The 27,059-nt window shown below is 43.9% G+C and overlaps 1 protein-coding gene across 3 annotated transcripts in view; it reads left to right on the forward strand.

The window, feature by feature from the left end:
* Dcp1a (decapping mRNA 1A) overlaps positions 1-26,264 on the forward strand; it is a 46,035-nt gene extending 19,771 nt beyond the window's left edge. The window contains exons 4-11 of one of the 3 annotated variants that reach the window (XR_015044608.1): positions 3,546-3,612; positions 6,277-6,415; positions 13,573-13,686; positions 18,102-18,860; positions 20,757-20,822; positions 21,902-22,120; positions 22,406-22,988; positions 25,344-26,264. Coding sequence is in view for 2 of the 3 variants with exons in the window: in XM_021182196.2 (XP_021037855.1) it covers positions 3,546-3,612; positions 6,277-6,415; positions 13,573-13,686; positions 18,102-18,860; positions 20,757-20,822; positions 21,902-22,120; positions 22,406-22,486 (1,445 nt within the window). In the remaining variant the exon portion in view is untranslated. Of the gene's footprint in view, positions 1-3,545; positions 3,613-6,276; positions 6,416-13,572; positions 13,687-18,101; positions 18,861-20,756; positions 20,823-21,901; positions 22,121-22,405 lie in introns of all 3 variants that reach the window. The other 2 variants (XM_021182196.2, XM_029468891.2) reach the window with 2 other exon arrangements.
* The last annotated feature ends 795 nt before the right edge of the window (positions 26,265-27,059 follow it).

Raw genomic sequence — 27,059 nt, forward strand, 5'->3', positions numbered from 1 at the left:
GGGCCAATCTCAAAGAACAAAAGCAGATTTGTCTCTATTAGGGGGGAAAGATGAGATATTACAAATCCTGCAGCTGTTAAGCTATGTGAGATTTTTATGAACTTTACATTCATAAACTTTTGATGACTTTGAAGAAGTTGGATAACTCCTTAAAGCTCACAAACAACTCAACCAAGATAAAACAAACAGCGTGAATACCGCTGACCCCCATGAAAGAAATGTTATTTGTAACTTACAGGTTCCTGAAAAAACTCAGGCACAATTTATCTTACTAGAGAATTCAAAAGAATTACTACTAATGTTAGTCTCTTCAGAGAGTAGGAGAAATACTTCTTAAATGTTTCTGTAAGGCCACTATTACCCTTTCTTCGTCGGCGTTTCTATTCCTGCACAAACACCATGACCAAGAATTAAGCTGGGGAGGAAAGGGTTTATTCAGCTTACACTTCTGCATTGCTGATCACCACCAAAGGAAGTCAGCACAGGAACTCACAGAGGACAGGAACTTGGAGGCGGGAGGCTATGAAGGGCTGCTGCTTACTGACTTGCTCAGCTTACTTTCTTACAGAACGAAGTACTGCCAGCTCAGGGATGGCCCCACCCACAATGAGCCCTCCCACCTTTGATCACTAAGAAAATGCCTTACAGCTGGATCTCATGGAGGCATTTCCTCAACTGAAGCTCCTTTCTCTGTGATAACTCCAGCCTGTGTGAAGTTGACACACAGAACCAATACACCCTAATATCAAAGCAAAAACAAAACAAGAAAACTAAAAATAAAAAAAGTCTTATTTTTTTATGAACATAGACTCACTAGCTCTCTACTAAATTCTAATATACCAAGTGCATTAAAAAAAAGTACATTAAAAAAGTACTCAGTGCCCAGGAGGCATAGGCCAGATATGGAAAGTCAGCGAATGGAGACTGCCAAGTCAGTACACTAAAGCAGTAAATAGCATATGGCTTGTGTTACTGCTTTGTGTTTGAGGCTGGGCCTGGCACAGGATAGGCAAGTGTTCTCGAGTTCAGCAGTTTACCCAGCCCTCAGGATTACAAGACCGTCCTCAAATCCATTGTCCATTCTTGATAAAACTGCAAATTAGCAGTAGAAGTGAAGCAGTACCGTGCTGATGCATGCCTACAGAAGCGTCCAGCTAATGACTAGTGCTTGTGGTACAGGACTGAATGCATTTGCTCTGAGATGACAGACTGTCGCTGGCACTGGGACTCAAACTGTCCCTCATCAAGTGATATCGTTGTACATATACAACTCTTAGAGCTGACAGAGGATTTTAGTAAAGTCTCAGGATATAAGAGCAAGACCAAAAAAATCAGTTGTAGGGCCCCCGGGGGATTGTGTGCAGTTAGAGTGCAAGGCTTTCCATGTAGTCCCTCGTACCACAGAAAACACATCTAATTTATTACAATTTTATGTCCTAACAACATGGTGGAAACAAAACAATGCCATAATCTGAGTTTAGTGGCACACAATTGCAGAGGAAGGAGGATCAAGAGTTTGAGGTCAGCCTGAGCTACATCAGAAGAGTGATTCAAACCCACCGAAACAACAGCAAAGCCTACTAGATAAATAGATAAATAAATAAAACTTTATGAAAAAAACTCCCCATATAGATATTAGGAATTAGGCCTTAACATAAATTTTTACCTGAAAAGCTCTAGAAACTGAAACAGTCTTTGTGGTAGTTTGAAAGAAAATGGCCACCGTAGACTCACAGGAAGGGGTACTTTAGGGGGTCTGGCCTTAACTTGAGTAGATATGGCTTTGTTGGAGGAAATGTCTCACTGGAGGAGGGCTTTGAAGCCTCAGAAGCTCAAGCCAAGGCCTATGGCTTACAGTATCTTTCTGCTGCCTACCAATCAAATGTAGAACTTTCAGCTCCTTCTCCAGCACCTGCATGCTGCCATGCTTCCAGCCATGACAATAATGGACTAAACCTCTGAACTGTCCCGAGCTTACAAGCCAGCCCCAATTAAAACTTTTTTATAAGAGTTGCCTTGGTAATGGTGTCTCTTCACAGTAAAAGAACACTGACCGTGACTGTCATAAAGTACAGGCAACTCTACTCATTATTAAGGCTTATTTCATAACTATTCTAATGAAGACATTACAGGAATAGACAAATAAACAACATGAAAACATCCAGAAACAGATAGAAACAAAAAAGCCCCACTGCTACTTACAGAGAGAGTCAAGCTTCCTGGCTAGACGGAGGCTGTTGTGTCTAAGAAGAAGAAGGGAAAACAAAACCGAACAGAACGGGCGCATTAGATGCTGTGATGGTTAGTGCTTTGTCAGCCTGACAGGATCTAGTGTCACCCAGGAGACAAGCCTCTGAACATGCCCATGAGGAGTTCATCTAAATTGGGTTCATTGGTGTGGAAAGACTTGCTCTAACTTCCAGACAGACAAAGTAGCTCCACAGTAGCATACAGCATTCTGCTTCCTGGCTGTGGGCATAGTGAGCCCAGCTCCTGGCCTGGCCCAGTGACTTACCTCCAGCTGACAGGCTGTAACCCTTGGAGTGTATCACAGCACTCTACTGAGCCATGTGCTTTGTTCATTTTCCCTTACATCTTCAGTGTTGCTGCATACCATGTCCAAACAGCTGTAATGGCTAATTTATATATTGTCATCTTTATGATAAAAGTGGTTTATCTTGCAGCAATAATTTTTAAGTCTTCAATTGTGTAAAATGCCATACTAGGATATGAAAAGGTGACAAAAGAAGTGTGATGGGTGACCACAAGAGGTCAGTTTTGGTCAGTTGACAGCATGAGCAAAGTTACTTCAAAACTCTCTCTAAAAGATTTGTCATTGGAGTTTAATTTTATTCTACTTAAGATTCAAGAAACTCATAAATTCTGCTTTTTGCCTAGCCAGTGAACTTGTTTTTCAGTAATCAAGACATTGGTTTTACTTTCTTGTTAGTTTGTAATTATCATCCATACTGATTGAATCAGCAGTCTTTCTTGATAATATATATATAATAGTGTATTTGATATTTAGTGACAGTTATAATGTTTAAAACTCTGTGTGTGTGTGTCTGGGGAGAGAGTCTGTGGTTTTGGGGTTTTTTTTTTTTTGGTTTTGGGGGCTTTTTTCACTGGGGATGACCCCAGCACCCCACTGAGATATATATATATATGTATATATATATGTATCACCAACAGATTTTTTTTTTTAATTTTATTTTGTGACAGCCTTGCTTAGTTGCCTAGGCTGGCCCTAAACTAGCAATCCTCCTGCCTCAGCCTCCAGAGTAGCTGGGATTATAGGCATATATTACTGAGCCTCACTTGGTTTTTGTTATTAACATCTTGAGTCTTGCCTGTCCTGATTCTAAGAACTTTGGGGAAAGGCTCTGTGTTTTATTCCTTTTTTTTTTCTTTCTTTCTTTCTTTCTTTCTTTCTTTCTTTCTTTAGAGGGATTACTAATAATTTGAGAGTCTGGTGGTGATTTACATTGTTCATGTACTCATACTTGAAAACTTTATGCTTATCTCTTTTTCCTTTGTTTTTCAAGTGTCAATATACAGTATCTGGTTTTATGACAAGAATGACTGTCATCGCATAGCAAAACTCATGGCTGAGTAAGTATTTATCTTATTCCATAGATTAATGAGAGATGAAATATTACTCTAAGCCCAGCTTCTCTTCAGTACTAACATCCCCTGGTTAATGCCTTTTTATTACCAGAAGTTTGACAAAGGCAAATTTTACTTTTCTAAAATTACCTGTAATCAGTCCTATTGGTTCCAATGTATTTATAATCTGTGCATGCATTAGAATGATGTGAGTGATTGTTACTTACAAATGTAAGAATATTTAATGATTTAATGTCAACAGCATCTTTTTAAATTTTTAGATTTTCCTTTGTAGCACTTATCCACTGTATTCAGTCCTACAGACAGTTCAGTTTAACAAGTCCAGCTGCCAGGTTGCCTGGCAGAGAAAATGAGGTGCATCAGGACATAGCCTGACTGCCATGTACAGTGATATAGTAATCTCTACTAGGATGAGTGGTGCTGTTTGGTAGCCTGATGCAGATTACACATCCTTTAGATGAACTTGGTTTAAGCACAGGCTGGGTTTAACAGTTTCCAGTCTATACAGTTAGTCTTCCAGAAGATATTTAAGACTCACAATCTTGAACTCTAGAAAATAATTTCTATTGAATTCATGATCTAAAGGATGGCTTTTTACTCTTGTGCTAACCTGTAGAAGTTAGCTCTTGAGTGACCATGATGAAAGATTGCCCGTAGTGCTAGGTGGGGCCTGGGATGATACAAAACTAGAATAAAATGTGCAGTGAGCAGTCTGTTCTGGTGTATGTTGGCTTCCTCTTTAGTTTTTGCTCTAATCTGCAATGAACTCTTTACTCTCCTGCCAAGTCAAAATTCTGTTACTCTCTTCAGGGTTTGTACCTATGTGTTTGAAGGAAAATTTTAGTTAAGCATGCTGAACATGTAATAGTTTACTCAGTAGCCTCAATTCTAGGTATGCTTACACATACAAAGGCCAAGTTATAACCCAGGTTTACTGGCATGTCCTGACTGTTAATCTCCTTGCTGTTCTGTCATCTGCTCTGGCTGTGCAAGCTTGCATGGCAGACTAGGTGTGTTTACCGCTAGCTGCACCTCCAGGACTTTGCTGCCTGGAAGCTGACAGTCAGTCTTACGAGAGAGAGGGTTGGCTTTGTAAAGTTACACTGCTTCTCAACATTGGTGTTATTTAGTTTACAAAGATAAAGATTTGTCCTGCTCATGGTTGTAGGTGTGGTATAGCTAGAGGTAGTGTAGCTCAGGAGCATGGGCTGACATCTACAAAGGACCTTGCTGTATTTTGGAGTGGCAAATGTCACACGAGAGGACAAACTTGCTGTCTCTGAGAGTCTGTCTTGTAGAAGGCTCTCAGTGCCATCCTGGGACACCTGCCTTATGACCTCAAGTAAGGCATTTATTTGATACTTGCTTTTTTGTTCTGTTTGTTTTGAAAGTGGCAGGTGCTCAGAAGAGAAGTATTTAAACTTAAGAATTTCTTCTGCCAGGTTAGAGCATGTAGGCCTGAGTGGAGAATCTGCCTGTGTGAACCCTGACAACTACTGAGGGAAAATTGTGTTTTCTGGGGGCCTTGGTGGCACTCCAGATACTAACCTGCAGTGTTATTGGCTGAAGAATGAAGGCCCATGTGAACAGGCTGAACTAACCCCCAAAGTAGATATGGAAGTAGAAATGGGACGCAAAGGAAATTACTAAAAGTGATGACAGATGTCTGTAATCCCAGTGCTAAGGTGAAAGAATTGTGAGTTCAAGTTCAGCCTAGATGACATAGCACATGTCCTCTATATAAGAAGGGAGGGTCCTTTCAGAATAAGCCCTGTGCTTCTGAATTGTTGGGTTAGCTGCCTGTCATCATTGCATATCACTTCTCAGTTAACGCAATTACCAAGTGAGCCTTGTAACCATAAAATGTCATGGCAGGAAGGACCTGTTGTTCATTGTAGTTTATAACTGAAATCTGAATGCATCTTTTAAAATTAGCTGCATTATTAAAATCTACACAGGCAATAACATACCCATGTAGTCCCCATCCAGCTTTCAGTTCCTAACATTTACTAGAATTGCTCAATTACTTCAAACCTTTTCTATTACCATAGGAACGAGGATGTTATTTAAAAATGTATGCCTGTAAAAAGAGCTAAAGATCCCCACCCCGCCAGTGACTTTCTTTCTTAACTTGAGGCTGCCTTGTAGGGTTTGAAGTGTAGAATTAAATAATGCCAATAAAAATAGAGTGCATACCCCTAACCACCCTGAGTTTGGTCACACATTTAGTGCAGAGGCTTTTATCTGCTTAGAGATTCATCCATATTCATTTGCAAGGCTGGTCACAGTGTGCTGTTCAGTCTTCTGAGTCTTAGTGATGTTTGTGTACCACTTAGTTCTACCGGGGTTGAGTTACTTGTAGGAGAAAAGGAAACATTTGAGTGCATTTCTTAACGTACCTACTTCTACTACCTCCAGAGAAAGATTCTGTTTTTTTCTTTCTAAAGGTAAGGGACTTTGCTGTTGTGAATGGGATAGTGATGTGGTTAAGTTGTGTGTGTCTGGAATGAAGTAACTGAGGTAGGCTCTTTATCTATTGCAAGGACAGTGTCATGTGACACTCTTACTTTATCCTCGGAAAGTGGACAAAAGAGCACTTGGGACCGTTTGTATAGAGTGACCTTTCTGAAGCCTGTTCTCCTCCTACAGTGTGGTAGAAGAGGAGACACGGCGATCCCAGCAGGCTGCTCGAGATAAACAGAGTCCCAGCCAGGCCAATGGCTGCAGCGACCAGAGGCCCATAGATATCCTGGAGATGCTGAGCAGGGCCAAGGATGAGTATGAGAGGGTGAGTCTCTGGTGCTGACCAGGGAACAATGAACGAGGGGGGAGGCCTGCTGGTGTCTTAGACTGGAAATTCGCTCCAGCGCAGGCTGCAGCCACTAGTTTAAAAAAAACGGCCTGTGATTTCATATGCCTACCTCAGAGGACTTGGTTAGGAAGGAAATGTGACCATGCTTGTTTTGTTCTCTAGCATTGTTACTGTGGGAGAAAGTGATCTTGGCGGGTGGAGTTGGCCTCAGTGCGTGTTTCAGGGAAAGCGTCAGCTCCCCTTTATCCCTGCCATAATGTTCAAGTGAGACATGGCCTGGAGAATTTATATAGGTTTTGAAAAATTGTCTGTTAGTTTGTATCCCATACTAGTAAGTGGCACATTTATGTTCTATAATTGAGCTTTTTTTTTTCCTGTTTGGGGGGAGAGTAGTTTGCGGAGTATTTTGTTTCTTGGTTGTTTTGGGGATTTTGAGACCCACTGATTTTGATTCTTACTGTGTGGTCCTGACTGGCTTGGACTTTGTAAACCAGGCTGGTCTGGAACTCACAGAACTCCATCTGCCTCAGCCTTGGAGTGCTAGGATTAAAGGTGTGTGCCACCATGCCTGGGCATCTCTTGAGTTTGCAATTGATTTTCTATTGACTGATAAGATTTCCTCCTAAATGATAATGGAAATGGCAGTTGTGGAACATGAGCTAATTTATTCAGCTCATACTTACAAATTGTTCACTCTGACGAACAGTACACTTGTTTTCTTTGTTACTGTGGTAATGGAGTGTGTGATTTGCTTGCTGTTTGTTTGTAGACGGGGTGTCTTATAAGCCTCAGTGGCCTTGAACCCCTGATTTTCCTGCCTATGCCTCCTGAGAACTAGGATGGCAGACACTCACAGCCACCCTTGTAAGCAAGGGACACTTGTTAACAGTGTCTCAATCCTGACTGCTGGGGAAATGTCCTGGCATTTCTCATACCATCAAGCCCTACACTCCCTGGAGGAAGCCTCAGTCTTCCTGTGCGGAGTTCCAGCCAGCTCCTCACCTCCCACTGCTAACTCAGTGCTTTCCTTAGTGATAGGTCGCCTCCACTCTTCAAATCTTCATGAAGCAGAGTGCAGTAAGGAACCATCGAAAATTATGATCCTGAGCTGGCCATAACTGTAGATCATACCAATGATCTCAACATAGGACACCAGGGCAGGAGTGCTGGGAATTTGAGGGCAGCCTGGGCTACAGAGTAGGACCATCTCAGAAAAATAAAAATGTTTCAGTGGGTAAAAATCACTTGCCACATAAGTCTTTGGAACCCACAGTGGAAGGGCAGGACAGATTTCCAGAGGTTGTCCTTAGACTTCTACATACCCTTCCATGGCATGTATGAAGCTACATGTTATACACACATACACAACCACAACAAATAGAAATAGAATAATAAAAATTTGAAAAATAAAAAATAAATCCTGTTTCCACTGGAATAATGGTTGATACCTGTACCTCAGCACTTAGGAGACAGGCAGACAGACTTCATAAGACTGCCTTTCTCCTCCCTCCCCTCTTCCCCCTCCCCCCTCCCCCCTCCCCCCTCCTCCCTCCCCCACTCCCCCCACCCCCGCAAGAAAAAGTATTCAGATTGACTAAAAGAATTTAATAAATGCTGTGAGATATCTGCTTCCCCTCTTCTTCTGTTTCCCCCTCTCTCTGCCCTCCTCTCCTCCAGCAGTCTTGGGCCTCTGTGCTATGTAGTAGACACAGTGGTCTCTCATAGCATCAGCTTCACTACTGAAGTATTTCATATACTGCCTTTTAATGTCTCCAGAATCTAGAATTCAGGGAACAGAGTCTGGCAAAAGTATTCTGGAGCTAAATTTTCTCTTTAAAAAGCATTCTCACCTTCTAGTGGAGAAATATAGTTCACAACCATCCTTAATATCAGTTCCAGAGAATCTGATGACCTCTTCTGACCTCCATGGTCACAAGGTATGCACACAGTGTACATACACACATGCAGACAAAATGGTCATATAAAATAAATCTGAAAGCATATATTTCTAAAGAAGCTAACTGTTGGAAAAGCAGTTATCTATAATCATACTTTTTAAAATAAAAAATAAAAATCAAGGAGTTCGTTTCTTTTGTTGTTGTTTGATTTGGTTTAAAGGATAATTTATTTCCCTTCTCAAAAACACGGTGTGCTGTTTCTCATTGCCTCTCTGTGCTCTCTTGGGTACTGATGGCCACTACCCTGAGTGAGACAGGAACTGGATACTGCCCTGTGGAACCAGTTCTGCAAGGAATGGCCTTGGCTTCTCTGTCTGAGAAGCCAAAAACACAAACGAGAAGACAACTTCTTTTTTTCTTTTAACACTTTCCATGTGTATCTACCCCTGTATCAACCCTTAGACACTAGATCTCTAGTGTCACGTGGGCAGGCTATAAAAATCTCATAAGGTTTCTGTTTTCAATTACTGCAAAAGCAGTTAGTACAGACAGCATCTTCTATTGTAAAGAGCATTCTAGGGGCCGGCAAGATGGCTCAGCAGGTAAGAGTAATGACTGCTCTTCCAAAGGTCCTGAGTTCAAATTCCAGCAACCACTTGGTGGCTCGCAACCACCCGTAATGAGATCTGATGCCATCTTCTGGCATGTCTGAAGACAAATACAGTGTACTTATGTATAATAATAAATAAATCTTTTTTTAAAAATTCTAGGATATATAAGATGTTATCCAAGGTTAGATTCAAATGAAATGTTTGAAGATTTGTTAAATCTTTAACATTTTGCTTATAGGGCTTTCTTTTTGTCTTTAAAAACTATAAGCAGGGCTTCTTTATAAATAAAAGTTTGCTTTCTGATTTGTCTGCCTGTTTGACCATATGGAGCTGGTATTAGAAGTAACTCTGGGCCCACATCGTAGTGTTTGGAAGGAGTCTCCCCAGCAACACATAGAGAGTCCCTCTGTTTCTTTTTGGTAGACTGGGAAATTGTCAGCCAAGGGAAGGGAGGGTAAGCAAGGCTTCAGATTTAATATCAATTCTAAATCCTTCCTGTTCAGTTTATATAAGATAGTCATCTTCTCCCTCTCTATCCTTCCCTCCCTCCCTCTCTACCTCACCCCCTCCTCTCCTCTCCCTTTCCCTCCCCTCCTCTCCCTTTCCCTCCCCTCCTTTCTCCTCTCTTCTTTTTTGTAGTCTCACTGTAACCCATGCTGGCCTCAAACAAATGATCCTCCTGGCCCAGCCTCCTGACTACTGAAATTACAGGCGTACACTACCACACCCAGTACAGGTCCAGCATTTTGCATAGTATTTATAAAAGACTGTTTGAAACTTAAAGCTTTGTAAGTATTTTCTCTCTACAATCCCTGTAGTTTATTTTTACCAGCTTTTATATTTCGTGTAATGAAAGCCGAAACTACAGACCTTTACAGCTAGCCCAGTTCGCATTGTTTTTAGCCACAAGACGAACTCCTGGATTTTGAACAGTATTTTTAATTGTTCTTCAAAATGTAGGAATATCATTATTTTTCCTTGTCAAGCAGTGTATAGTGCTATAGAAATTTTTACGTTCAATGATTATTAAAAAGAGTAATAAACAAAAAGGCAGTAATCCTGCCTGCTAGAAATACTGCTGATAACACTTGGTTCCAAATATGTATGGGCATTCGTGTGTGTTCATTTTATTAGCTGCCCATTTATAATGTGTTCTTTACTACAGATCTTTGTTTACATCAGCAGTAACTGTTCATCTCACAGGAAGTGCTTGGGAGATTTCAGTTGATAAAATAGAAACAGGGTTTCACTGTGGTGGTCCTGAGTGACCTGGGACTCACTTTGTGAACCAGGATGGCCTTGAACTTGCATGCCCAGTTACATAAATAATACCGTAGATTTCTCTTAGTAGCTTAGCACTACAGTCCTGGAACTAAATCACTATATATCATACTGATCTCCTAAGATTAATTACTTCAAATGGAATTAGTAGATGAGAGATTTTTACTTAGGCTAGCCTCAAGACATGTTATAGAGCCAAGGATGACCTTGAACTTTGAGTTCCCAAGTGCTATAACTATAGGCATGTACCCCATGCCCAGCTTGTATAATGCTAGGAATTAAGCCTTCTTAAAGATTTTACCAAATATAAAAATTACCCTCCAAATTTATATGTGATTATACATATCTCCTAATCTTACAGCTGACTGCCATCATTAACACACAGAAGACAAACCTTCAACAAAGGCCCTCTACAAGTACCAGCACTGCCCCAAGTGCTTCAGAACTGTTAGCAAGGTGCTGCCCATAGTCACAACGCTCATCTCACAAGTTCTACTTAAGGATTGCGGAGTCCAGTAACTCGAGAGTCACTTGGGCCATAGTGGAACTGAGACCTGTCACTGCCTTCCCCCAGGTGGAAGGGTTATTGGAATACAGCCCCAGCCTGTGGTCACCAGGTGACCTGCTGAGTCCAGGTCCTCTAGCCTCATCTAAAGAATGGCATGTTGGGACTTCCCCTCGCTTAGGGAAACTCCCAGTTTTTTGATATTTCTGAGCATTGTGCCTTCTGCTTTAAGAGCTTCTTAGGAACCGTGTTGCGTTTCTCTCATTTTCAGTGCCAGTCATCCCTGTAGCGGGGTCCTTAGTGATTGATGATGACCCTGTTCAAAGAGCCTTAGTTACATAATGAGTTCACCAATCTGAAGGGATCCTGTCCTTCAAAATAAAACAAAATTTGATGTCCTAAAATAATATAAGAATTATCATTTAAATGGAAAAATGCAGTATTCTAGCCACTCATTTACTATTCGAGCCCTTATTCCTGTGTTGAGCATGTTTCTGAACAGTACAATATTAAGAAAATTACTTTTGAGGGAGGTTGTGGGATGGAGGGGCTTGTGGAGGGGTAACCGGGAAGTGGGATATCACTTGAGATGTAAACGAATGGAATAATTAATTTTTTTTTAAAAATTTTTTAAGAATTTTTTTAAATTACTTTTATTTTTCTTGTTGAAATTGTTCTTTCTCTGCGTTGAAGATTGGAAACTTTTCTTATTTTGTTCTTGTTCATTTTTGTTGTTTCGATAAACTTACAAAATCTGCATTAAATATTTCACGTGTAACTTAGGTTCCCAGAGTGCCATAATTGCATGTCTGTCCAGTGACCGTATAAGGATTCTTGTGTATGTTACATTGACTGTTTATTTTGCAGTATTGGGGTTTGAACCCAGTACCTTGGGCATTCTTGACAAGCTCTGCCAGACAGGCAACCAAGGTTTCTTTTTATTAATAAAACTATTTTTATTTGCAGCATCCTTTTAGCAAGTTTGAATTGAAATGGTATTGAATGATTGGATGTCCATATGTGTACATAAGCACACAGAGTGAGCCTTCAGCAAGCTGTGGCATCTTATGCAGTTCAGCTCAAGCGTGCTCATGAATCTAAACGTAAACATAGACTATTTAACCGAGTACTGAAAAGATGGCTCAGCAAGTACAGTGCTGCTGTATAAGCATAAGTCCGAGCTTGACTCACAGCACCTGGTTTTTTGGGTTCAGGGCAGTGCTGGGGAGGCAGAGACTAGAGGATCTCTGGGACTTGGTGGACTGCCAGTATAGCAAATCCATGAGCTCCAGGTTTAGTGTGATAGCCTGCCTTAAAGAGTGATTGAGGGTTTCCTACGTCGATCACTGGCCTCCCCAACATCTGCATGCACACACACACAAACACCTACAACTGAGTCAGATGTGGTTGTCACACCTGTAACCGTAGGACTTGGGAGACTGAGGCAAGATCATAAATTCAAAGTCAGCCTGGAATACATAGCAAGACTGTATCCTGATTTATCTTTGCTAGGTTTCTCCTCTAGTGAAATGAAACTGTTGTCTCTACAAAAGTTATGAAGCTATGTTCATAATCAAACACTGAACTTAGGGGCTGAGGAGATGGCTCAGTTTGTAAAAGAGCTTGCTGTACAAGCATGAGGACCAGAGGTTGATACCTGTCACCCATGTAAGAGCATCGCTGTGTCAGCCTGTGCAGTCCCTCGAAGGGATGGGGAACAGAAGGACTAAGGATTCGCTGGCCAGTCCGTTTAGCTAAAACAGTGAGCCTGGGCTCATTGTGAGACCATGTCTCAAGGGAGTTACCTAGCTTCTTTCCACACGGGTGCTCATCCTCACATACACATACAATTACTGCAAAAGGACAAATAGTTTTTTAAGAATGAAAATGTGCTGGAGAGATGGCTCAGTGGTTAAGAGCCCTGCTTCTTTTCCAGAGGACACTGTTCAGTTCCCAGTACCCACGCTTGCAACATCTCTACCTCCTGGAGATCCAATACACCGTTCTGACCTCCTCAGCGACAGGCACACACGTGATACACATACATACATACAGGCAAAACCCTGGTACACATAAAATAAAAATCTTTAGAAATGGAAACAATACAAATGTTCTATGCTCCGCAGCTGACAAGGAATGGGCTGCTGATAAATAGTTTGCATGAATCTTCAAGGCTTTATGCCAAGTGACAGAAGCCATTACCATGGTTATATTCCATTCCACTTTAGCATTTTTGAAAAGACAAAACCAACAACTGGTTTCTTGGAATGCTCAGAAGTCATGACCTTAGTGAGGTAACATGGGAGCACTTGTGCAGTGTGGCAGTGCTCTGCACCCGGCTGTCGAGGTGGGCACAGTACAGGTAGACCTGCCTCTCCCAACAGTTAAAGACATCCTATGTAATTTTGTGGTTTTTTTGTTTTGTTTTGTTTTGTTTTTTTGTTTTTTTTGTTTTTTCGAGACAGGGTTTCTCTGTGTAGCCTTGGCTGTCCTGGAACTCACTTTGTAGACCAGGCTGGCCTCGAACTCAGAAATCCGCCTGCCTCTGCCTCCCGAGTGCTGGGATTAAAGGCGTGCGCCTCCACGCCCGGCTATCCTGTGTAACTTAAGTCATGGGAAAATCTGGTAGAATAACGGTATCTTCCCTTGAAATGAGTGATTAAAGCGATAATGGTTGGAGCTACCATGCATAGAAATAGATTCTCTACTTTATAGAAATGTTATTGTAGAAGTTAAAATGAAAATTAAAAGTATTTTCGATAGCTTCAAATGTGAACCAGACTTTAGATAGCAGTCCTTTTTCAGATAATAGACTTTTTCTTTTAATTCTTTTCCAAGAATCAGATGGGCGGCTCAAATATCTCCAGTCCTGGGCTACAGCCAAGCACTCAGCTCTCTAATCTGGGAAGCACGGAGACTCTAGAAGAGACACCCTCTGGGTCACAGGATAAGGTTCGTACAGTTAACGCCTTAGCTTTGTCAAAATAGCAGAGCAGCACCATTTCATAAGGTACAACCACTGTGCAAGCTTGGTTTATCACTTGTCTGTCAGATCAGATGTGTGACATCATAATGACGTATACCCAGCTCATTTCCCAGGCCATGGAACTCTGATGCGGACTATGCAGCAGCCTCCTCTCTAGTCCCCTAGTGTTTGCTCTTGATACTGCCTTCCCTGTGCTCAGCCAGGCCAGCAGAATGATCCTAGGAAACATAACATTCACCCTCTGCTTTGATGGCCCTCCTGTGGTGTCCTGTCTCTCACTCTCAATAATGGTCCACAAAACTGTATGTACCCTGCTTCCGGCCCGCCCCTCTCCCTGAGCCATCAACTCCTAACATCTGCCTGGCTCACTTAGCTCCTGCTCAACCAGGACAGCCAGCGCTTGAGAGACCTTGTCACAAAAAGCCAAAATTCAGCTGGGCGTGTTAACACACGCCTTTAATCCCAGCACTTGGGAGGCAGAGGCAGGTGGATTTCTGAGTTTGAGGCCAGCCTGTTCTACAGAGTGAGTTCCAGGACAGCCAGGGCTACACAGAGAAACCCTGACTTGGGGAAAAAAAATAATAATAATAAAAAATACCAAAATACAACAAAAAGGACAAAGAGAGAAATGAAAAAGATAGTGGTAGGAGAAGAGGGTGTGCCAGGGAAGTCACTGTGCTTATAGAAGGCAGCACAAAGGCGGTGAGTCTGTAAAGGTTGGGAGCATTTTAGATTGTGGGTTTTTAGATTAGGAACACTCAACCTGTGTAATTTAGTCTAACCATTTGAAACATTCCCCTATTAAAGTATATGTGGGTTGTATGCAGGTTTTTGGCTATTATGAATTAAGTATGAGTATCTAAGTTTGTCTTTATTAGCATGGAATATACATGTTAACAAGGTTGTTGTATTACAATCGTGTATATAACGTATACCAATAAGTCTCCCTTACCTCTCCACCCTTGTTTTTCATTTGTTATGACACAGTGTCTCATATAATAACTCAGGCTGGCCTCAAACTCCCTGTATAATCTAGGGTCAACCTTGAACTTCTGATCATCCTCTCCCACCTCCCAAGGACTGGGATTACAGACATATACCATCATGCCCAGCTCAACAAATTTGTTTGCTTTAGCAGAGTGTGAGAAGTGTGCACACGTGCATGCAGGTACTCTCACACACGTGTGCACGTGGCAGGCAGGACTCCTCAAGAGCTGTTCCTTACACTCTGTCTACCATTTTCTCTTATTTCATTGTTAAGCAGAGTTTGTCGTTAGCCTGCAGCTTGCATGGCTGGCTAGTCTGGCCAATAAGTCCCCATTATCAGTCCATCCTTAGCAACCCAGTGCTGGAATTACAAGTATGCAAATGAGTAGAAGAACCACTCGTCTGAAGACTATGAAGGCTATGTTGCAAGACTCCATCTCAAAAACACAAAATAAAATAAAATTGCAACTTTTTTCAGCTAAAGCCAAGGACTTACAAAGCATTGAGATTTGGATATTATGAAAAGGCTGTGTAATTGTGTAAAACGATTGCAAATCCCTAATCCGCCCTTACACAGAGAGTTGCTCTATTTACTTAGTGATGCTGCCATCTAGTGCTGAGTAGCAAGCAGATCATGCTGCCAGGCCTCAGTATTAAAGTCCATTCATTTCCTAGGGCCGCAGAGATGGTGCAACAGTACTGTGCTTGTGGAGAGAGCATATGGCGGGCTTTGGATCCCTAGCAGCACATAAGAAGCCGGACTTGCTGGCATTCGGGCTTGCTGGCTTCATGTTGTAGTCCAGCACTGGGAAGGCAGATCGCCAGTCAGTGAGGCTGAGTCTATGCATTCTGGTTCATTGAGAGACCTTGTCTCTTCACGGTGAAGAGTGAGGAATACATCTGACATTGACGCCTGGCCTCCACATACATGCACATGTACATACATGCACACATGTGTACATCCACATGAACTTGTATGTATACCACAAATACAACTCACGCAGTAATACACTTCACTTTGAAAATTCACCATTAAGTTCTCTTGGTACTCTTTCCCCAGTGTGTTGCCTTCTGTTTTTTATTGAATTTAATTGAATTATTCCTACTCTCTAATATAGAAGTATGGCTTCTTACCTGGAATTTCTTTTTTTTTCTTTTTCCACGTTTCTTTATTATTATTATTATTATTATTATTATTATTAGGTATTTTCTTCATTTACATTTCAAATGCTATCCCAAAAGTCCCCTATACCCTCCCCCCTTACCTGGAATTTCTGCAGAATTGCCTTAACACTTTAGTTTTCAAAATAAATCTATGTAAACAAATGTTGACATGTACGTGTAACAGTACGTTCCTTAGGACGCACATCAATTGCACTGCTGAATATACTGCTTTCTAGTACTTTGCTTTGGTTTTCTTTGTCTACGTTGGACTGGGTTGGATTGGTTCTAATAGAGTTCTGAGCTCAGTAGGGAGCTGAAGGTGACTCTGAACCTCTGAGCCCCTGTCTCTGTCTCCTGAGTCTAGTATTACAGTGTGCTCTACTCTAGGGGTCTTGAGGTTTTGTTTTGTTTTTGTTTTCTGGGGGCGGGTGAGGAGGGAGGTAGGGATATTGGTCTGTTGGTTGTCTAGTTTGGAAACATGCTTTGTTGCCTTGGACTACCTTAAATTCAGACTAATCCTCCTGCCTCAGCCTCCCCATCCTGGGATTATAGGGATGAACTACCACATGCATGTTTTAGTTCATTTTTTGTCACAGAATCTTTAACCGTCTTGTTTCAACATAATAGGTTTGGGGCTGGCAAGATGGCTCAGTGGGTAAGAGCACTGACTGCTTCTTCTGAAGGTCCTGAGTTCAAAACCCAGTAACCACATGGTGGCTCATAACCACCCATAATGAGATCTGACGCCCTCTTCTGGTGCGTCTGAGTCCAGCTACAGTGGACTTATTTATAATAATAAATCTTTGGGGCAGAGCAAGCGAGACCCACTGGAGTGAGTGGGGTTGACCGGAGTGAGCAGAGGTCCTAAATTCAATTCCCAGCAACCACATGAAGGCGCACAACCATCTGTACAGCTACAGTGTACTCATATACATAAAGTAAATAAATAGATCCTTTTAAAAAAAAAAAAGAATAGGTTTGGTTTTTGTTTTTTTTTAACTACTGGGCATTCAGCAATCAGGAAGCTGAACCAGATTTGTTGAAGCTTCAAGGCCAGTCTGGCTTCATAGTAGAGCTGTGAAGTAATTGTCACAGTTACATTTGTGATTATATATGTTTTTTTATGTTTACAGGTATGTAAATTTTCCAGTTAGTACTTGAGAATAGTGGGATCTGGAGAATGTAAGACTATGAGGGAATGAGCCTTGTGAATTGCTAGGATACTATTGTTGTTACTCCTGTAATTTATAAAGGGATTTGGATGTAGACTCACTGTGTAGGAGGATCTCTCTGAGTTTAAGGCCAATCCAGTCTACATAGTTCCAGGACAGCCCAAGCAGTGTGGAAAGACCCTGTCTCATAATACCAAACACACACACACACACACACACACACACACACACACACACACACACACGCGCGCGCCGCGCGCGCGCTCGCATGCTCCAGATTCAGAATCTCACTCTAAATATAAGGACATAGCAAAAAGGGATTAAAAATATATTCTTTATGCATGTGCATATGCTAGGTAAGAGTTCTACCACTAAACCACTTCCCCAACTTCTTTTTTTTTTCTTTTTTATTAAAGTTTTATTTACTTAATTTATATGAGTACACTGTCGCTGTCTTCAGACATACCAAAGAGGGCATCAGATTCCAATACAGATGGTTGTGAGCCACCATGAATTGAACTCGGGACCTCTAGAAGAGCAGCCAGTGCTCTTAACTGCTGAGCCATCTCTCCAGCGCCCCCCCCCCTTCTAAATTCAGTGTAAATATTTTCCTTTTTCCGCAGGATTCTGTAATTTGAGGGTGTAGAGGAGTCATGACTGAGTACTAAGTGGTTAAAGTTGCCTTGGGTGTTTAGGATCTGCAGTGCAGTGCTAACTTTCTATCATTAACAATAAAAGTGAGCCACTTTTGGTCCTCTTGCACTGGCATCATTTGCCAGTGTGTTACTAACGTGGACACTTGGTGCGGGTAACTTTGTTGTGTATAGCCCCAGCCTTAGCCACGTTCACCAGGGGAAACAGAGTAAATGCTAAAACTGTTCTCCATACGGAACTTTGTCACTCTACAGACTTTGCTAGAAGGTGGTCTGAGCCCTGCTGCACCTCAGGTTGCTCCAGGCTGTTTCCATCCGCTGTCCTTGCTTCTCCGTATGTGCACGTGATGGAAAAGAATCCTAGTCACACTGGTTTCTGCGCCTCTCTTTGCTTTTGTTTTTCAGTCTGCTCCGGCTGGTCATAAACATCTGACAGTAGAAGAGTTATTTGGAACCTCCTTGCCAAAGGAACAACCAACAGCTATGGGTCTAGAGTCAGAGGACACAGACAAGCTGCTGGGAGATGCATCACAGAAAGAGCCCAGCTCATTCCTCCCATTTCCCTTTGAGCAGTCAGGGGGAGCCCCTCAGTCTGAAAACCTGGGTATCCATTCTACCGCTCACCACACAGTTCAGCCTGAAGTCAGCACCCCGGTGCTGATCACTCCCGCCTCCATTGCACAGTCGGGTGACAAACATCCCCCAAGCTACACACTCCCACTGAGCCCTGTCCTCAGCCCCACTCTGCCAGCTGAAGCTTCTACCACACAAGTTCCCCACTTACCTCGGAATAGCACCATGATGCAAGCAGTAAAGACCACACCCAGGCAGAAATCTCCACTCCTGAACCAGCCAGTCCCTGAGCTAAGCCACAGTAGTCTGATTGCTAGCCAGAGCCCCTTCAGAGCCCCAGTGAGCCTAGCAAACCCAGCCGGCACAGCCCTCCCAAGCGTTGATCTGCTCCAGAAACTCAGGTTGACCCCACAGCATGACCAAATACAAGCACAGCCGCTTGGAAAAGGAACCATGGCACCCAGCTTTTCTTCGGCAGCTGGCCAACTGGCCACCCCTGAGAGCTTCATAGAGCCTGCTTCTAAGACAGCAGCAGCAAGAGCAGCAGTCTCAGCCTCCCTGAGCAACATGGTGCTTGCTCCAACCCTCCAGGTAAGACAGGAGCAGGAGGACATAGAGAAACAAGACTAGAGCCTCAGCTTGAAGTGACATGAGGCTGTGTGTGTGTGTGTGTGTGTGTGTGTGTGTATGTGTGTGTGTGTTGTTTTGTGCAACAGCCATGCCCAACTAAAGATGTTGTGTGTGTCTGTCTTACCTGTCTGTCTGTCTCCATGGTCTATAACTAAATTTGCTCTGTGGGATGAGGGGGGCCCTGTCTGTCTCTCTGTGGTCTGTAATTGATCTTGGCATGTAGACTTGTACGCATGTGTGTATGCATGCATGGGTTTCCAGGTTCTGTAGTAACTCAGATTTGCTGTGTAAACAGACCTGGAGGAGTTTGCAGTGGAAGATGACTACATTGTAAGTTAAGGCGTGTGAGTTATATTTCAGACCTTAGGAAGGCATTGAAAGGTTCTGAACGAAGAGTGACTTGTTGGTAATGTCAGAAACAGGAATCTGGCCACCTGTTCCAGGGCAAGCTGTCAATCACTTTGCCTGAGCAGTAGGGGCCTGGATTGAGCACTGTGGACAAGGAGATTTTTAAAGTATCCGGTCAGGGAGGCTTCATGGTCGATTGGTAGAGAGGGTAAAGGAGAGGTTTGCCCTTCAATAGCAAGTTTACCAGGGAGAAAATGAGCTGAGTGTGATGATCACATGGCCACAGCCGGAAGGGCGTGGGGTGTGCTGCTCTGTGACTGCTGCCTGCCTGTCAGCATTTGGGTCTGACACTCGACGGAAGGAACAATGTGCGCATGGGCAGGGCCTGTGCTGTGTGTAGGTGTCACGGGCCAGGAGTGCTCTCGCTCCTCTTCCTTTGCCCTGATGGACCGACTGCAGGAAGAAACATATGGAAGGGAGTTTGTTTGGGTTTCTGGTTGTGAGGGAAAGGGTTGCCCCACCTCTCAGTTAATCTGGAAGCTCAGGTAATGATCTGCACCTGCCTTCTCCATATTCAGCACTAGAAGACAGTGACACTCTTGCATGCTGCTTGGCAGAAACCGCTTACATGTGTGTAAATACTCATTTACATGGCAATAGCTAATTTTAAGATCTTCTTCTTGCCTGATATAGTGGCACATGCCTTTAGTCTCAGTAGGCAATCTGTGATTTCAAGTCTAGCCTGGTCTACATAGCAAGCTCCAGGCTAGCCAGGGCTATCCTTTCTCAAAACAAAAAAACCCTGGTCTGCATGGAGTTGTCTTGTGTTTACTGGGCAGCATTAATTCTTTCCCAAAGACCATGAGCGTACACACCTATAAAACCATAGTGAAGAAAGCTGAGGCAGAGGGGTCTCAAGTTAGATACCAGCCTGAACAACCCAGGTCTCAAAACCAAATAACAAAAGGACCTTCTCTGTCTCTTACAGTATACTTAGGACGAAGGCTGTTTAGTGCCACTGACCAGATTCAGAGAACCTTTGAAGAGCTTGGGGCTGCGGACATAGTAATCGAGGCACTTGCCTGTTTTATGCAAGGTCCTGAGTTCAGCTTTCAGTGCTGCAGGAGCAAATTCTTAATCATTTATATTGTACACATTCTGCTTGTATATGATAGCTGCTTGAGAGGGCTGAGGCAGGAAGAGTGCAAATTCAAGGAAGCCTTAACCTCTATACAGAAACAAATTCCAGGACTGAAGATAGGGCTCACTAGTAGAGTTGACCCTGAGTTCAGTCCCTGTCACACTTTTCTTAGAGTCACCTGGCAGGTTCTGTCCACACATGCTCTCGGGAACCTCTACAGGAGCTGCTGCTGTCCGAGGCTCATTCACTAGGAGCATTACCAACAAGTTCCTCTCAGCTCTGAACCATTCCTTGATGTTGCTCTGTCACATGCAACTAACTGAAGCTTGCTCTATCTCTTTCTCTGTTTTCCCCATTAAACATTTCAGTCTATGCAGCAAAACCAGGATCCTGAAGTATTTTCCCAGCCTAAGGTGTTACCCAGTGCCATCCCGGTAAGGATGCCCCCACCCCAAATTGTGTGAACCTGTGTGGAGGCCAGAGCTGGCACTGAGTGTCCACTTAAAAGTCAGGGTCTCTGCTTGAGCCAAGCCATCTTACAGTCTCTACCCCCTGTGCCTGGGCCACCATACCCATCCAGATGTCCTCACAAGCTAACATAGTGCAGATGTAGCAAGCACTCGCCCCACTTAGCCATTTCCCTAGCCCAGGGGACCCCCCCCACCCCCAGAGATGACATTGAACACTTTGGGGTTCTATTGTTGTAAGATGGGTTCTTCCTACCTCAGTGAAAAGCTGTAGCGTTCCAGCTCTGTCCTGTCTCAGATGCCCCTTCTGGGACAGAGTTGCTCTGCTTCTCGGCAGAATTCCTTGCTGTGGCTTAAGACCTTATGTTAACTCTGTATAGATGTCTTCTTGACTGTATAGAGGGTGTCAGTGGGCCATGTGGATCATTTGTAAGTGGGTAGGTTCTGGGGCCTATATCAACCTGCTCTCTCTAAGTAAGAGGTACTCCTTACCTAGAAAGTGAAGAGTCCCAGGAGACAGGCACTGTCCTGTCACAGTCCCTCACTTCTGATGGCAGAGCTCCTTAGCCTGCATATTTCACTCCTTCTTTCTCAAGCACCTCTCAAGCGTCTGCCTTATCCACCATTCCCCTTCATGCACCAACCTTGAAAGACACAGTTCTCCATGGCACTTGCTCACCTGCTTATGAGCCTGTACCCCTCTCCTGGATTTTCAGAGGTTAGCCTTCGGTCTGCTTTAGGTTAGCCTGTCCTATTGTGTGGCCATCAGTAAAAGTAACTAGCCCAGTTTTATACCAAAAAGCAAGCTAAGAGGGCTGGAGGGCTGGCTCTGTGGCTGCTGAGCAGCACCGATGCTCTTGCTTGGGGATCCAACACCCTCTTCTGGCTTCTATGGGTACCACACACACACACACACACACACATACACCATGGGCATACATGCAACCAAACCACCCATACACATAAAATAAAATCTTAAGGGAAGGGGGCAGGGTAAGCTAAGTGTCTCAGATAACAAAAGTGACTATTATTCTGTGTCCCGGCAGATTGCAGGCTCTCCATTGGTTCCTGCAACCACCACAGCAGTATCTTCAGTCCTGCTGTCCCCCAGTGTGTTCCAGCAAACAGTTCCCAGGGCGGCAGACCTAGAGAGGAAAGCCAGCTCCCCGTCTCCCCTCACTGTTGGGACACCAGAGAATCAGAGAAAGCCTTCCATTATCCTCAGCAAGTCTCAGCTCCAGGACACACTGATACACCTAATAAAGGTATGTAGGGTGTCAGCTTTGTCTTTAATTTTGTATCTTAACAAGGCTTAGTATATATTGGTGGAAATTCAGAAACCTGCCTTGACAGTAGCCTCTTTTCCCAGGCATATCCTCCTGGTGGAATAACGGATGTAAGCCTGGGCTGTCATTGTAACTGTCTCTGGGGGCAGGTTAGGTTACTTGGGGAATTAGTTACCCCAATCAGTTCTGTGTTTTCCTAAGGTGTTAGCATGGGGGTGAGTTCTGAGGAAGTAACAGGCGATATTTCCTTGCCTTCTCTTCCAGAATGACTCCAGCTTCCTCAGTACGCTTCATGCAGTTTACTTGCAGGTTCTGACCAAGAACAAAGACAACCACAACCTATGACTGCAGTGAAGGCACTGTGAAGGGAGAGGGTCCACCTCAAGACAAGCAGGCTTCCTCATGGAACAGCTAAGCAGAGCATGGAGCTTGAGGAGCCTGAGAGCCTTGTCCGTAAGGATGTTTCCTAGAGACGTTCTCAGTGATGATGGAGGTTTCACTGTGCAGCAACACCAGCAAACCTTTGTTTGACAAAACAAGAGACCATTGTGTTGAGTGACGTGGGTGTTTTCATCAGCTACAAGCCAGTGGGTGGAATGAGGAGCCTGACTGCCGGCTTGCTTTCCAGGCCTCAAGAGGAGCCACCAGCCTTGCAGCAGAGCTCAGTGGAGCCCACACCCTCCCTCCTCTACCCCTAGAAGAACTTAATGTCAGCTCACAGAGTAGCTTCAGGTTTTAAGGATGAGAATTTAAGTTGACGCTTTGGAAGGTATTTGTTCAAGTGAAGTATATTTTCTATGAGCACCCCACTTGGGCCTTAAGACTTCTGGGATGTCTTTGTGTTCCGGTAAGTGTCCCTGGTCCTGCCCTGTGCAAACTCCGGTGAAGCACGGCTCTTAGGATAGGCCGGCTGGGCTCTGGTGGAGGAGGCTTCACACCCTTGAAGCAGAGGCCGGGGCCACACAGATCCAGATCCTACCAGAAGGCTCCATTTTAGTGAACTCTCGGCAGTTTAAGTGTCAAGTTTGTGTGTGAAGCGCAGCCTTACTTTCCTTTTCTGTCTAAACACAGTTCAAGTTCTTGTTGATTGTTTTCCTTAACACTTTGGCAAACGGACCAGTGGATCATTCTGACAAAGCCATTCTGGTTCCATTCCTCAAATGTGCTGAGCAGTTTAAAGCTATGCAGAAAGGGAGCTGTGCTCACACTGCCTGCCTTCCTTCCTTCCTTAGTTGTAGACTCTGGAGTCAGAAAGCAAGTGTGAGACCTAGCACCTCACAGTATATCCTAGGCTGCGAGCTCTCCAGCCGCGGTCAGAACTGTAAAGATGCTTTGTGATGCTGCTATTGATCTGCCATGGTTTCTTTTTATGCTTTTATGGCATGTAATGGTGTTTGGTAATATTTTAATGTAGAATTTGATTATTTCAGCAATAGTAATTTTGAGATATTCTTTGAATGAAAAGTGTCTTCGTTTCTATGATACAGGTCATTTTCTAGTATTTAACCAATTAATGCACTGCTTACTTTTCTGAGCACTATTTAATGATGGGTAAGAACCCAGTTGGCTCAACCAGCTAGCGTAAGGATTCGCTGTGAATAATGCTGACAGACGCAGCGGTCCCGCCGGGACAGTTGCTTAAGCTTTAATGGGAACTCAATCAAAGGCTCATCGATTCATTCTTTCTAGCTGAAGTTTTAGAAAATTACTTATTAATTACTTCTTTTACTTTGGTCTTAGTTTTTTAGCCGAAAGGACATTTTGATTGGCTTGTGCTGATGTCGCCATGCTTCCTGGACAATGTCTCTGCTTCTGAGCTGAGTGTCTTCTCTTGTCTACCTAGTCATGTGTGAGGTGTGCAGACTTCAGGGGAGCTTAGACTTTCATACTAAGTTAGGGGTAGTTTCATGAGAGTGTGTAAATATAGCAACCAAAAATTAATTGTTCACGTGTCATCTAAGCAAGGTAAAGTCATAGTGAGGTGATGAATGTTGCTGACAGTAGGAGGTGGTGGTCAGGGAGCCACAGGGCTATTCTCATAAAGTGAACGTGCCTGTCGGCTTGATCACCCCCAAGTGTGGTCTCAGTGGACGTCAGTAAACAGATGATTCAAAGCATCTTCTTCCATAGGTATGAATTTCACTGATGCTTTTGAGTGTGTGTAGTGTTATGTGAGGGTGAAGAGTGAGTACCCTAAAGAGCGTCTGCGGCCAGACCTGACACTTTCACCCTTTAATCCTAGGAATGACCATGATAAGCAAGAGAACCTCCGAGAAGGAAGGCTTCCTCAGTGTAGATACAAACTTCTGGGTGCCGAAGGGATGGAGCCTTGAAGCGGGTAAACCTGTTTCAGCTCCGAGATTTATATGCTCCAAGCATTTACTTAAAACTCAGAAGCCAGAAGTTCCAGATGATGACTTATAGGAAGCTAGGCCAGAGTGAGTCCCCAAATAGCTGGGCCAAGCCTGACCATAGGTGCGCTTGGATGAGTCTGGCCTGAGAGTCAGCGCTGTTGCCTTATCCCTCATTCAGGCATATTGTCCAGACCCGCTGCTAGCTAGCCTAGCTTGCATGTTTACAGTGTCTTCTGGAACCTTAGTGTGACTGAAAGAGACGTTGGAGATACTTCTTGCTAAGTTTGCAGAATCCAGAAGACCTTATCAGGCCATTTGGTCCATCTGTATACACACCCCACCCCCTCACCCCAGTGGTCAAAGGGTCTGGGAAGAGCAGCCCAGAGTTTGTCAAGCAGCGTGTCTGGGTGTCACCAATGAGTGACACTGCTCTTTTTGTTGTAGTTAACGTTATGTCTTTGAATGGGTGAACACCCCAGCTGATCCCCCTAGTCCCTCTCAGGCTGCCTTGTTCCCTGTTGTTACCTCTCGGGGCCCCCGCTTGATCTACTTGACTTTGAGTGCTAAATCTCAAGTGGCCATCAGTATCAGGAAAGGCATACCCTGCAGGCTCCATCCGGACTGTCCACAGCTAGCCCTGGACAGTGATGTTCATTCCAAACCCAAGTCAAGGCCTTAGCCCAGGCTTGGCTTAGATACCTAGGACCAGAGTTTGCATGTGCAAACATTGGTTATATCTGTGGCCTGGATCTTCTTGTGGGAATTAATTATAAATAATCTTTGTAAACCATGCAGCTTTATTGCTCTCTTCCCCCCAAAGAATGTCGTTTGAAATTTTCTCATTTCAGTAGTAGAGGCCGTAACTGCCATTGTAACACTGATAATGCAACATGAAACTCAAGGTGCCTACCTGCTCATACAGCTGAGTCGGCCATCATACTGCAACTCAGAGGGAAGAAAAGGAAGGGCACGGGCACAGGAGGACCCTGCGAGTCAGGCACTGAGGGGTCACAGCCTGCGTCGTCCTGTCCTCGTGGCACACCTACTGAGGACCAAGTGTCTCTTCCTGCCTGCCTTTGTTGTTCTTCAGTTGTGTCCTGAGGACGTACCAGCATTGCCCGCCCTGTTCAAGAATCCAGAATGCTCCGGTCTGAGCAGAGCACCTTACAGTGGGCTTTGAAGGCCACTCACGGGGAGAGTTTCCATGAGGACCAGGGCCTCCAGGAGCCTGTGGGGTTTAGGTTTGGGGTTGTTTTGTTGTTTTTGTTTTTTGTTTTTTTATTTCAAGTTTCAGCAGGAGAGATGTGCAATGTTTCAATAGGATTCCGATTTGACTTCACTCTTTCAAACGCTGCAATGCAATACAGATCACTTTGAAGTGGGAAAAAAAATGCAAAGTTGTGTTTCCCTTTTATCTGTGAATCTTTAAGACACGTGTTGTTGCTGTACGTGCTGAGTGGTCTTATTCTCTACTGCTTCGGCGTGGGGCTCCCATGACTTCATTGCACCGGGCTCTCAGCCCTTCTGGGGAGGCAAGAAGCCCTGCGCCACCTCGAGCGAAGCTTTTGTTCCGTGAGCGCAGTACCACCTCATTAACCTTTTTAGTGGTGTGGATTTTATACCATCTGTGTATGTTTGCAAATATTAAGTTATTACATGTTTCAAAATGAGCATTTTTCATCCTAAATTTTATATGTTTGCAAATATATTTTTTTAATAAAATTTCAAAACCAAGTTTTAGCACCTACTAAAAATTCTAATTGTGTTTTTTATTTAATCTGTAGAAATGGGAACTCTCAAATAAGTTGTACCTCGCCAGAGCCCTGTGCTGCTCAGGGGGAGTAAGGGCAGGGAACAAACCAGCCAACATCAAGACAACCTACATACCTGTTTTTAGCTTATGTTTCTCCAGAAAACAGCTGTTTTCTGAAGCCAGAGGGGCGGGCACGGAGCTGGACTCCGTGGCTAAATGCTTGGTGCACAAGCGTAAGGACCTAAGTGCAGACCCTCAGCACCCGCCTTTTGTTCTGTTTGTCGCCAGGTATGAAGGCATGCCTCTGTGCCCCAGTGCTGGGAAGCCACTGGCTAGCCAGTTTAGACTACACACAGCTCCAGGTTCAGAAAGAGACCCTGTCCCAAACAAAGTGGAAAAGTGATTTTGGAAGACTTCCAGTGTCAGCTGCTGGCTTCCACACATGCTACAGGCTTCCACACATGCTACAGGCTTCCACACATGCTACAGGCATACACAAGCAGGCAGATACCACATGGGCAAAGGCGTGAGTAAAGGAAGAGGGTTAGTGTGTCAGATGACCACATTACAGCAATTGCAGGTTAAGATGGAAGTTGGCTTGCTTTAGAACTGGAATCCTGCAATATTTAATGTTTCCTTTTTAAGTTCACCCCAGGCCTTTGTGTATTCTAAACATGCCCTAGCACTGAGCTACTCTGCAGGCACGGCGGCACACACACATGATGGCTCCCAGCACGGGGCAGGTGCAGCATGAGATTTATGGATGAGACCTGTCTCAGGGGAGCAGAGGCAGGACGAACCCCTGAATCCA

This window comes from Mus caroli, unplaced genomic scaffold, assembly GCF_978045245.1.
Source record: "Mus caroli unplaced genomic scaffold, Mus_caroli_1 scaffold_12, whole genome shotgun sequence".
In the NCBI taxonomy this organism is placed as follows: domain Eukaryota; kingdom Metazoa; phylum Chordata; class Mammalia; order Rodentia; family Muridae; genus Mus; species Mus caroli.